At 43.9% G+C, this 12658-nt stretch overlaps 1 protein-coding gene and 1 long non-coding RNA gene across 6 annotated transcripts in view; one reads left to right on the forward strand and one right to left on the reverse strand.

Annotated features, from left to right (window-relative positions):
- The window catches only part of CASKIN2 (CASK interacting protein 2), a 102364-nt gene that overhangs the window by 34767 nt on the left and 54939 nt on the right, over nucleotides 1–12658 (reverse strand). For 4 of the 5 annotated variants that reach the window (XM_079965895.1, XM_079965894.1, XM_079965893.1 and 1 more), the window contains exon 3: nucleotides 4826–4877. In XM_079965895.1, the coding sequence (XP_079822021.1) occupies nucleotides 4826–4877 (52 nt within the window). Of the gene's footprint in view, nucleotides 1–4825; nucleotides 4878–5497; nucleotides 5683–12658 lie in introns of those variants that run through there. The other variant, XM_079965896.1, reaches the window with a different exon arrangement.
- LOC307210450 lies at nucleotides 5871–10374 on the forward strand. The gene is made up of 3 exons (XR_013836017.1): nucleotides 5871–6216; nucleotides 6315–6468; nucleotides 8174–10374. It is a non-coding gene; the product is annotated as an uncharacterized lncRNA (long non-coding RNA).

Here is a 12658-nt window from a genome sequence, read left to right on the forward strand (position 1 = left end):
TCTGACCAAGCTGCGGGGGGCAGTGGAGGACAGGAGTGCCTGGCGTTCTCTGGTCCATGGGGTCACGAAGAGTCGGACACGACTAAACGACTAAACAACAACAAGAGCTTTTCCTCGGCGAGTCAAACGGTATTGCTTCTACTCTACATGCTCCTCAACCACCTCCACATCCCACATTCCTGCAGCCTTATAAAAATGGCCAATCCGAAAGAATGACTATCCTTAGGCACGAGAAGAAAAGTGACAAGCGTGAACAGGGCTAGGTCACTGCACATTCAGGGTTGTCCAGCCGCAGCTTGTCAAACGCCTTCCAGTTTAAAGGTACGAAGCTGGCAATTTGATTTTCCTGCTTCCTTTCTCGGATCAATGTGTTTCCACCCTTCCCTGCTCCCGAACATTTGGTATAGACATCTGTTGCTAAGTTTGGAAGAGGAAGTAAGAGCTATGAAACATGCAAGCTGATATGTCATACTATTGTACAAACTTCTATTGTACAAAAGCAGGTAAGCTTTCTTTGAAGTGTACAGAGCATTCTGTTTGAGGAGGCATTTGTAATTCACGTTTGTGAAAGTTTAACAGCCATTACTGTTTTTGTATCTTCCCAGGTTTGTTAGACCAAAATGAAAGAAGCTGAAGTTTCAGGGTTTTTAAAAGATATTCTGAAATAACAGACACCTGCTGTTAGTTTACAAAGTCAGGGACAGCTCTTTAAAATAAGAATCCTGTCTTAAAATAAGTGAGATCTGGCATCCCCCAGTTCTTTGTGAGCTGATGTTGTCTGCCGTTTTCAAGTGCTGGCTAGACAACCCCAAAATGCTTGACAACACATTTCCCTTTCTTACATTTCCCAGTAAATGAGAAGCTCACAAAACTCTTTTCTTTTCTCTTTTCTTTTCTTCTCTCTTCTCTTCTCTTTGGAGACCTCACTATGTATACCTTTGTAGGTGGGAAGGTTCTCCTACCATTGTTCTGGGGAACACAGAGCAATTTCCTTTCATCTCTAATATATTTTGTAATTGGTTTCCTGCTTTTAAACTGCTTAGAAGCCACTATGGCAATTAAGTGGTATAAATATAAATAAATTAAATGATAACAATACTGGGTGGGATTCAATATGGTGCTACATGGGGATGTGCGCATGAAATGATGCACACTCATGCAATGAGACCTCTTCTGGGTTGCAACCCTCTAACCCTTCAGAGCACATTTAGTAGGTGCAGCTATGAAGTGTGGTGGGAGAGATTTGTTGTGTGAGCAGATCTTGTTCCGCAGTAACTTAGTTGAATTCAATTGGTTCTGAGCAAGTTTCCTATTTGTGCCTCCCCTTTGTCTGGAATGGTATTAAACAAATATTCCTTGTATGACAAGAGACAGAGTTGACTACAGCAAGGTGTTTTATGTCTACTGATGCCCAGCTTAAAGGAGTTCTCCTAATTCTTTTTTCTTAAATAACTGGCATGCAAGGAAAAGTTCTGCCAGCTTTTCTCATCACTGCCCCCTTTCCAAAATGGCAATATGCCGGTGTTGAACTTCTCCCTGTTCACGCAGCTCTTAAATTCACAAAGGCCCTTTTTGGAGCTGTGCCCCAAACTATGCTATTTAAGAATAGCATGGAAAGATTCATAAGCAAGGGTAGGCCTGACGAGTTTACAACTTACAGGGGATGGAGACGGGTGTGTGTGTGGAAGAGACACAAAACCCTAACACTGTGGTCTCTGGTCTGGGGACAGATGACAAGCTATTCCCAGACACGGTGTCTTTCTCCTCCCCTGTCCCATCTTTCTTAGCCTGCCTAGACTAATGGCAGTCTCTCTCCCAGCATGGCTCTCCTACTATCCTGAGTGTGTGAGGCCTGTGAGAATGAATAGACCCTGTGTTTCTGGTTTGTGAAAGAGGCTTGTTTATCCAGTCTCTCCCCCCCTCCTCAGGCTGCCCTACACACACACACACACACACACACACACACACAGCCAGCTCCCTTCTTCCACTTGCTCAGTGCTGGTTTCATTCATTCAAAAGGGCTGGGGCAGGCTCCGAGCCCACGGGAACCAAGCCCCCATGGCAAGGGAAAGGCCGAAGCCTTCCAAGAAGCAATAAGGCTGGAAGAGTGTGGAGGGCAAGCTTAAGCCGCGAGCCCGACCCCTGGAACGGCTAGGCTGTGAGGGGATTGCCGTAGCGGATTGGAAATGGTTGTCCCATTCACCTCTCAGAGGAGCCTGCCTGAATCGGAGGGGTGAATAATAGCAGCCACTTCAGGGCAAAGTACCAGGGGGAAACTCCCCCAGGGAATAATGACAGGACCCACAGGAGAGGTCTTTTCCTTAGCCACAGGCAGCCAGCTAGCAGTCACCTCATGCTGGGCTTCTGCTGCAGGCCTGGATGTTCCAATTATCCCCACGGTAACCTCTCGGTGGGAAGAATGGGTCCTTGCAGCCAGGAGACTGAAAGGGCATGGTGCCCACCGAAGAGGCAGGCCCAAAGAGCGCCGATGAATAGGGTTTGGGAAGCTGTATTGCCATTTGCCTAGCAGGGGAGGGCAACATGTGTGGGTCCCCAAAGCACTTAGAGGCAGCCTGCCAGTGCTGGTTAAAATTCTCCATTTCATTAAAACAAACAATAAAAAGGAAACCTTCTACCCTATGGGGGCTGCAACTAAGCTCCATAATGCAACTGTCATTGTTAGGGCTGCCACCGTGTTTCTCTCTGGCAACTACAAAACAGGCAGAAATTCTACAGGGGCAGTGGCAGGGAAAGCCTTACTTGAGTGTCATGTTGACATTCAAGGGAGAGAAGTTATCTCCGCATTGTAATATCCTTTGTTCTGCCTAATGGTTCTGAATTTTGTCTGTTCCAGGACTACAAAATGCAGTGTGGATGGAAAGATCTGGATATAAGATTCTGATAAGCTTCTAAACCATATTTCTTGGATATTCCCTTTATACAGGCGTTTATCTGAAACTGTCCTGGCTGAGAATCTGATGTACTCAGCTGGCGGAAATGACCGGCAGAATCCGAGACCAGGGAGAAGAGTCGGTAGAAGAAGATTGGAAGAAATTTAAAGACTATTTACATAAATATTGTAAAATTAAGGAATGTTAGAAGGATGTTGGAATGAAGTTATGTAGTTTTAGCAGTAATGTTATAAAGGAGTATTTAAAGATGGATTATTAACAGGTGAGAATGTAAAGTTATAATATATTAAGATAAATTAGTAAGATAAGAGTAAAACTGGAAAGGATTTGCTAAAATAACTAATTGAACTAGAATACAAAAAAGGGAGGTGTGAGGAGGTCAGGGAAACAAGTAAATGAAAGACAAGATATGGAAAGGTTGGTTTGTTTTTAATTGTTTTTACTTTATTGTATTTTGTATTTTTGTATTTTTTCTTTTTTTTCTTTCTTCTTATTCTTGTAACTTTTTTGAAACTTTAATAAATATTATTTATTAAAAAAAAAGAGAGAGAGGGAATCTGATGTACTCCTTCCTGGCTAGGACTGCCATGGGCCTGAAGTCTTGACAAAGCCCCATTCACTTCAACATCCATTTGGAAATCTGTGAGAGTTAGATGCAATGTCCCTGTTACAGTAATTGGCTTGGGGAAGCAGATGGGGTGGGAAGGCAACCACTGGGGAGAAAACATTTTGCTGTACGTGCTGATAAAAATGAGGGAAAGTAATATCACTGCTATAGGAACAGAAATACAGGAACTTATACCACTAGTTAAGCAGCATAAGCTAAATTGTAATGCACGCTATGACCTTAATCCACTGTGATTGCTTGTCAGTGCTCTGGGATGCTACTGTACTTTTTCAAGAGTGGGGTTAGCAGAGAATATCTTTCGCAGCAGCTAAGGAGCAATTGCCTCCCTGAGGAGGTGCCTTCACAGCCATGGCTGGCTCAACCATTAGGCAGGTGATCACCTAAAACAACTGATTTGGGGTGTCATAAAAAGGCAGGGCATGGTTAGTTATTGAATATATTATTATATTTTAATACAAGGAGGGGGGAAGTACTCGTGGGATTTTCTGCCTCAGGTGCCAAAATATCTTAGCTGGCCTAGGATACTATGAAATTTGACTTGGGGGAGGGGTGTGTGAACCATTTGCTGTTCCACCTCAGGCAGCAAAATGTCTCGGCCTGCTCTTCCTTACAGCTGCAGTCCTGAAATCTTCTGATGTCTGCAAACTGTCTTATTTGGTGATCACTCGTAGCCAAGTAAGATGGTCGTCCATGAACACAGTCTTCACAGGGAGTCCGTAAGTGATTGTGGAGGCTAATTCTGGATCCACACATCCTTCCACAGTGGGGACATTGGTTTCCGGGTGGGAGTTGATCATGGTGAGGGTTTGCCAAGCATGCCTTCCTCTTAGCACGTTTCTCCCTTTCGTCCTGAGTTCATGCGTCTTCAAAGTCCACAACACCTTTCGTAAAGGCTGTTCTCCAACTGGAGCACTCACAGGCCAGTGTTTCCCAATTGTCGATGCTTATACTACATTTTTTTAAAAAAAGATTTGCCTTGAGAGAGTCTTTAAACCTCTTTTGTTGACCACCAGCATTACAATGGAAGATAAGTCTTGTAGTACTTTAAGGAATGGGCTTCTTGGTCTTTTCTTGGCGGTTGGATTCCTAGCATAAAGTGGCTGGTCTGCAGTCACACAGGGAGGCAATGACAGAGCAGGAGGACAGAACCCCCATAGTGCCCTGGCTTGTAATTGAAGGGGGCAGTAACTGTTAAACCTTTATCGCTTGTTCCGCAACACATTCACCGCTCATCCCTCCAACCCATCCAACACTTTTGTCACAATTTAATTGGATTAGTACATACCCATCCACATCTTGGTAGTTCACATTCAGCCGTTTAGTTGATCCCAAGAGTTCTAGAGAAAAAGAGCAGGAAAAGTGTCATTTCAGGACACAGATGAATAATGGAATCGGGCTGAATACAGATTTTTCAATAAACATTCAGCAATGGCTGCAAATAGGAATCTGCAACTCTCCGTTCTTTAGAGACATCGGGGAGAAGCTATCTGGCTGCAAGCAATGGCTGGTTCTGTCAGAAAATTGTCTGCACAAAATGTAAATATTATCAGAAAAGCCACTCTGAGGGCACACACCCTTTGCCCAGTATCCTGTCTCTGGCAGTAGTTTGGAACTAGCGCATTAAAAGATGCTTCCAAGAAGAGGACAGTGATTGATTTCTGTCATAAAGGCTGGATTTGCTGTAATATATGAAATAAGGAGAGATTCTCAATGCAGTCTTTTCCCCCCTCCCTGTCTCTTTTTGCATACATTAACAAATTTCCTTGCTTTTTCAGATAGTCCCAGGAACAGATCCATGGTCATCCTGCAAAAATAGGTTCAGCTTCCTAAGAGTAATGAGAAATCCTAGGCTCCTGTGTCTGAATCTGTCTGCACACAGGAGAAGTTTCCTCTTGAACCATTCCATCTACTTGCAGGAGAAGTGAACTGGTCCCTCTCCCAAAACCTCCAGACTAACCTTGCCGTGCACAGGACAGTGCCTGACCCATCCCTTCAGCCTCTTCTTCTTTCCAAATCCTTTAGCATTGCTTTCCATACACCCGTCTCCATGGGCACCCGCTTAGTATTAGCTTCATTCTTATCTTCCCCTTTCCCCAGCATAGCTGCTGCCAAAACATCCCCATCTCCAGAATCTATTCAGTTGTTTATTCTACATCCACAGAACCAGGAGGCAAAAGCCTCTATCCCCATTGCTGTTGGGCAATGGGTCAGTACCCTCAACTCCAGTCTGGGAATGCTCCCATTTATAGTCTGGTGCCCAGAAAAGTGCAGCGCTGGGACATTCTGCTTCCGCCTCCCTGCAACTTACCCACTGCCAGTAAAAAGCCTACGGACCAGATGGCCGGCATTTTTGCGCCATAGTCAGGGGACGGCGGGTCCAGAGGTTGTGAATGCAGCAATTGTATTTGTCTGACATTCTTTTCACCTTGCCCAAGCTCCAAAATTCTAGATAGTATGGGGTCTGAGGAAGTCTCCACAATGAAGAGAGACATTCTGCATTTCTAAACCCGGCTGTATCAGTTTAAGATTCCCTCTGCCTTAGAGTGAAGCCAGTTTAATTCTTTTCTTCCACATAATAATGAGGTCATTTATTTGGGAATTCAGTTGCAGAGTAACAGGGAATCAACAACGAAAAAGGACATTTGTGAACAAACAGTATTACTAGTTTAACTTTGGGTGAGCCATTTATTTTTTATACATGTATATTTTTATCTTAAGAAACGAATTCAAAAGCATAGCTTCTTTTCTTTTCTTGATTATGCACCCCCTTTTAGATGACTTTAAAAAATAAAAATAATGGTGGAAAAGTCCTGAATGAAGAGGGAGGAGAGAAGATGCCCTCACTGCTGCTGTTCCTGTTGATGCAACAGCCACTGGCTAGCGATGATGTCTGTAATTAGTATCATGTGATATTATGCAGTTTATAAGGTAATTAATGAGCAACTCTCTGATGTTAGACATGTGGGTCAAGATGACAGCAAAATACCCTGAATGTTCTGATGCTACATAATGACACAATTGCGTGTTGTTAGTTGTTTCAGCTCGGTTCCAGCTTTAACTTGCCACTTTTACAGAGGATGCTCCGAAGGGTCCACTGACAATGAAGATCTACTCTGCAATGTACTGTGAAGATACATTGCACAGTATCTGGAATAATAGGCACTCTCTGATCCCCCGGACCTGCACCCTAGGCCACCAAGAAAGGCAAGAGGGCAAGGAAAAGTGACAAAGAAGGCAAGAGATGGACTGCAACTATGATATTCATTTGTCAGTTCCAGCTACATCTTTGGGTTTCTAGCTGCAAATATAGCCTTTGGCTTGCATGACTCTTTTCCTTACTTTCCCAACTAAGTGGACACATTGACCCTGTTCCATATTACAAAAAGGTTTAAGGCATTAACTTCACACAGCAACAATCCTAAACAATCCTGAGTAACTGTGCATGGGATCAATGCAAGTCTAGATGTCTGGATGTACATTGGAATCACTTTTCATGAAGACAGAGAATTATGATTGGCAAGAGGACTCTTCTCCAGCATTTCCTCAGCGACCATCCCAAGTTCCTGTGGTACTTTTCAGTTCAGTTTTATAGTCTCGTATTACCTACTGCTCTGTCTTGTTCCAGGAAGGCCTCACTAGAAACAAATGGAAGCCTGCTTGGACAGGCACAGCAAACAAGGCTGTGAGGGGAAGAAAGAGAAGGGGATAGAGGGTGCCTGGGTGATAGCAGAAACTCCTTATAGGTGTGAAGGGGCTCTGGGGTTTCAACTAGTTACATCATAATACAGTGGTACCTCAGGCTACAAACACCTCGGGTTACAAACACTTCGGGTTACAGACTTCGCTAACCCGGAAGCAGTACCTCAGATTAAGAACTTTGCCCCAGGATGAGAACAGAAATTGCACCACCGCTGCCACCACACGGCGGCAGGAGGTCCCATTAGCTAAAGTGGTACCTCAGGTTAAGAATGGTTTCAGATTAAGAACGGACCTTCAGGACGAATTAAGTTATTAACCTGAGGAACCACTGTATGAGGTGGTAAACTCATAGTCCTGTAAACTAGTGTAAACTTCCTCAGGCACAGGACACAGAAGGCAATATCGTCTCTATGACTGGCAGGCAATTCATGAAGCTTCTGACTGACCAAGCCTTGAATATTAGGAGACTAGTCTTCTGATCTTGCTTATTCATCTGAGCAAGTATATTTTACCTGGTGCTCTTACAGAGCCAAGTTTCCTGTTATTTCAGCTTTCAGCTGCTGGGCTTTCTGAGCTACAGAACGTACCTTTAAACTTTAAGGCTCACAGCCTAGGTCTGGATGCAGCCTCACCCTGAAGGTTTGCTATGGTGTAGCTGCAACTCCTCTGTGGTACTAAAGTACAAGGAAGCTCCTCAGAACTGGAAAAGCAAACTGTTTCTGTGGTAATGGTAGGACTTAGAACTACTATATGCTTTTCTGACTTCTTGTCATAGCCAAACTGACTGGCAAATTCGTTATTTAGAGACAGAATGCTGGACTAGCCTGACCTCTGGTCTGAGCCATCCAGATAGGCTGTTCTTATATCCCCAGCAGCCAAAGTGAGCAAAATGAATAAGGGCACATCTGCATAATTCTCATTTTCAACACAACAGGAAGGTGGCTGCGAGATGTCTGTGTCCACAACTGGCTTCACAATCAGTGATAGGATGTCCCAGGAGAAATAGTGTACACCATTTCCTGGATTGTTTCTTGCACGTCTGGTTGGCAGTGCACCAAAACACCAAATTAAGAATACAGAAAGCAGTGAGGCACTACTAGCATCTCAGCCCAAGCCACTGAGTTAGTTCAAGCGGAGGTGAAGAGTATCAGGGTATGATAAAGGAAGGCCGGAGGCTCCCACAATTGTACCATCTGCAGCAAATGCCTCACAGCCCAGCTCCTCATCGGTGCTTATGCAAGTTTCTGCTAAGAGCTTCCCAGGCTCGCTATTGTGGATTTGGTGTGATCTGCATCCAGATTTCTTCCAGCCCTTTGGAGTTCAGCTTCTTGTCAGGAGCTCTGCTCTGGTTGCCTGGAAGACGCTGGCTGGGAGAAAAAGATGCACTGCATAGAGGGGGAGCTTCAGGACCCCCCACAGGAGAGATGAGGGAGTCTGAACAAGAGGTGGGCTCATTGACATATGCAAATATAGGCTGAAAAGAAAAACCAGCATCATTGTGGCCTTCCTTCAGCTAATCAAAATGTTTTGTAAATAGGTGTATTAATGCAAAACCGATTAAGGAGCTGATTGCACAAACGTGCATGACAAACTCAGCTGACATTGTCAGCCTTGCGGAACAGAAACCGGGGAGGTCTAAACAGAATCGGAATAATTAGGCCTTTTAAGGACTTTTTCCATCTTCAAAGTGCTCTGCAATCATTCATATGCCTGAGATGTGACTGGGTAAAAGTGCCCTGTCCTTCCACAGTGGATCTGCTCCCTGGGGTTCCTTTTGAGATAAATGGGCATCCCCCCCCTTTCGTATTCATGCACGTCCAAGGCATTAAAAAGAGAGATGCAGCTTATACTTTGCAATGCAACCCAAGTGTTAAATGCTGAGGTTTTATGTGGAGAAGGCTCAACTTTCATGTAAGCAACCTGGATTCTAATAAGCAGGCTTTCTGCTCTGCAGGATTCGCTCTAAGGATAAGCCGAACGCAGGAGGAAAGCGTCATCATCTGAATTTCTGCTTAGCACCCAGTTGTCAAAGACATAAGAGCCTAGCTGTGGCGAAAAAAGAGAGGCTTCCAGCAGAGTGACTCGGGTTGCTTGAGATCCCTTTTCATGTGCTTTTTCAGAGGAGGGTGACAACAGAGCAGCGACATTGGACTCCATTTCCCATCAGCCCCAATCAGCATGGGCAATGGTCAGGAATGATGGGAGATGTTGTAATCTAACATCTGGAGGGCCACAGGTCGCCCATCCCTGTGGTAGATAGAAGTGCCAGGGTTGCCCCAGCCAGACCTCACATTGATGCACTGGCTGGATAAGTTGGGGGGAAAGGAAAGTAGATTGCCTAAGGCTGTGAGGACCCACAACAAAGGGAGTGGCAAAAGGCTGAAAGGATACAGACACCTTTCTTCATTGCTAACAGTAGCATGACATGCTGTTATTCAACAGTCGCAGCTTTCACTAGCACGGAGGAGCCTTGGTGGGGAACGCTCTGCTTGTATAATTTCTGGGTGTCATTTAGATATTAAAGGCAGAGAGCCTCTGTTGGGAAAAACCAAGCAAATAAAGATGGCAACTATACACATCTGGGAGCATCCTAGGACTTTTCAGATCTTTTCTATAGGTTATTAGCTGCGTCCAGCACAGGGGTCTGGCCTGTTACGCCATCCCAAGAACACATAACTATAGATGCCGTTAGCATTCTTGAAGGCTGTTGTGGTACTTGGTCATTTATATGCTTTCAGAAGGAGTTAACAGTGTGAGAAAAGGGCTGTTTGCATATGGGCCTAGAGTTTTTCTCGGAGCTTCCATCAAGGCTTTCAAAAATCCTTGATAAAACATGAATTAATGAGTGAAAATTTAAATCCCTCTTGGGAAGGGAAGGCACAGAACTTGCCCTCGTTTTACTTATGGGTAAATTGGGACAGTGGGAGGGAGGGGGGAAGATGAAATGGTTTGTTCCAAATCACAGAGAAAAAAGTCTAGCGCAGGGATCTGAGGACAGAACTCAGCTGCCATGACTCCAAGGACCTTATATAATGAGAGACAAGTGGGGGAAATTTTTGAATAGGGGTAGAGAGGAGGGAAGGATTTTTAAAAGAATGCAAACCATACAGTTTTATAAACAATGGTTTATATACTTACAGAAATAATAAATGTTATTGGGTAGAATATTTGCAGTCTAATTACTAGTAATGTTAGTGTATTATAAAAAAAAATATAAAATACATTTCTTCAGTATTTAAATAGCTTTATAATTTGATTTCTATTCTTGCACTAGTCCTGAGAGATCAGTTAACATGGAAATCAATGACTGCATTCGCTCCTGATGTGTTTCTCCACATATTTCACAAAAGGGTGACAAAAGGCAGAAGGGAAGAGGGGCCCCTGAACCTTTAGTAGCTGTGTAGAACAGGAATTTTATCGTGCTTATCTTCCATAAGTTACACCTGATGAAATTTCCTCTCCTTCTGCATATGACCACCCTAGTGAACAGACTCCAGAGAAGCGGACACGGAGCAATGGATCCAAACTACAAGAAAGAAGATTCCACCTAAACATTAGGAAGAACTTCCTGACAGTATGAGCTGTTCGACAGTGGAATTTGCTGCCAAGGAGTGTGGTGGAGTCTCCTTCTTTGGAGGTCTTTAAGCAGAGGCTTGACAACCATATGTCAGGAGTGCTCTGATGGTGTTTCCTGCTTGGCAGGGGGTTGGACTCGATGGCCCTTGTGGTCTCTTCCAACTCTATGATTCTATGACTCATATTTTGCCATAGGAATGGGAGCATGTCAGACACTGAGATCGTGTCTTTTCACTCAGCACAGCCATATCCTTCGACTAAAGACTTCGCTTCCATTTCCACCAGATGAGCAGGGACTGGGTGGAACTCATGGAACAAAGCAGGCGAACGATGGGGCAGGAAATGTGGTTGGAGAGAACACACAGCAGTCTGTCAAAACTCTCAGACCCAGCATGTGCCTGGAAGCTTTGGAAACCGAAAACAAACAAACAGAACCCAGCTTCGTACAATAGGATCCAGGACAGATGGACAACTACAACTGTGAGGGGGCTTGCTGATTTAAAAATAACACTCCCTACTGCCACTCCCTCTAATGCCTCTCTGTTAGCCCAGCTCAAAATGAAGTTTAAGGCTGCAATCCTGTGCGTGCTTAACCTTGGAGAAATTCCCACTGAGCTCAGTGGGGCTTGCTTCTGGTTAGGGATGCATAGGTTTGGCGCTGCAAATATGTTACTAATGTGACTTTACTGAATCTACAAGGTGGGCTTCTGTCCCCAAATAATAAAGAACGACCACATATTTCAGGGGCAAGGCATCATGGTTCAAGGAAATATGATCAGACAGTCTTTACACAACAAGATTGCAAGAGCTCCCTCTAGTGACAGAAACGCCAAGCATTTGTGGTGTCTTTTTTTAAAAACACCCCCCCCCCCCATTTTTACCATGTGTGTAATAGCAGAACACATCTGATTTCAAACTAAGGCATTACATGGTCTTTTCCACACCAAGCTGTGTACTAAATGCCCAATGATGCTGCAGTGTAAAAATTGTGAGACCTGTATTGGATATTTAATATTCATATATTTACAAACTGCTTTGTTTTATTATTATTATTTATTAAATTTGTATACTGCCCTACATCTGTAACTCTCAGGGTGACTCACGACATAAGACTAAAACAGTCTCTAAGCAACAAATACTTATACAGCAAGCGACTGTACAGTACTAGATAATATAAAGCTAGAATACAATGCAATATAAAACAGTAAAATCCTCCCAAAACAAAAACATAGCATCACATCTTGAAAACATTTTAAGAACCAGGAATCCCTTCTCTAATTACTACCCTGCTGCCAAGCACAACCTGAACACATATACAGTATGCATCCAGTATTTGAAACTCCCATTGTTCTAGGCACATTTTGCGACAAGGAATTTCATTAGTGCGAGCAGTTTCTGAGTTCAGTACTGCGCCTAAGATTTCGGATTACAAGTGCAGAGTGGAAGGAAAGGAGGACCTTTTTCTGCCTCCCTACTTCCAGCTACTCTCTGAAGACTGGAGAAGAGACCCTCTTAAGAATATTAGGGGGCTAGGCAGGGGAAGGACTAGACCGTGTGAAAAATGAACGTAATATTTTAGCTGCAGTTCATTCGTTTTCAGCTTTGTATTCTTGTTATTAAAAAAGCATGCCTAGACATTTCATTGTTGTGCCCATAACCTAGGTTTAAGGTGCCATTCAGCTCCTAGCTTTCATATCTCAGCTTCTAACACTGTATAAACATCATGCCCAAATACTCACCTTACTTCTACACTGATCATACTATATCTGCCAGTCATCCCACACCTCCTGAACCAAAAAACTCCAATATATCCTGTGCAATCAACAACCATTAGGACCAATCA

The sequence above is a fragment of the Podarcis cretensis genome, assembly GCF_951804945.1.
Source record: "Podarcis cretensis genome assembly, chromosome: 2".
In the NCBI taxonomy this organism is placed as follows: domain Eukaryota; kingdom Metazoa; phylum Chordata; class Lepidosauria; order Squamata; family Lacertidae; genus Podarcis; species Podarcis cretensis.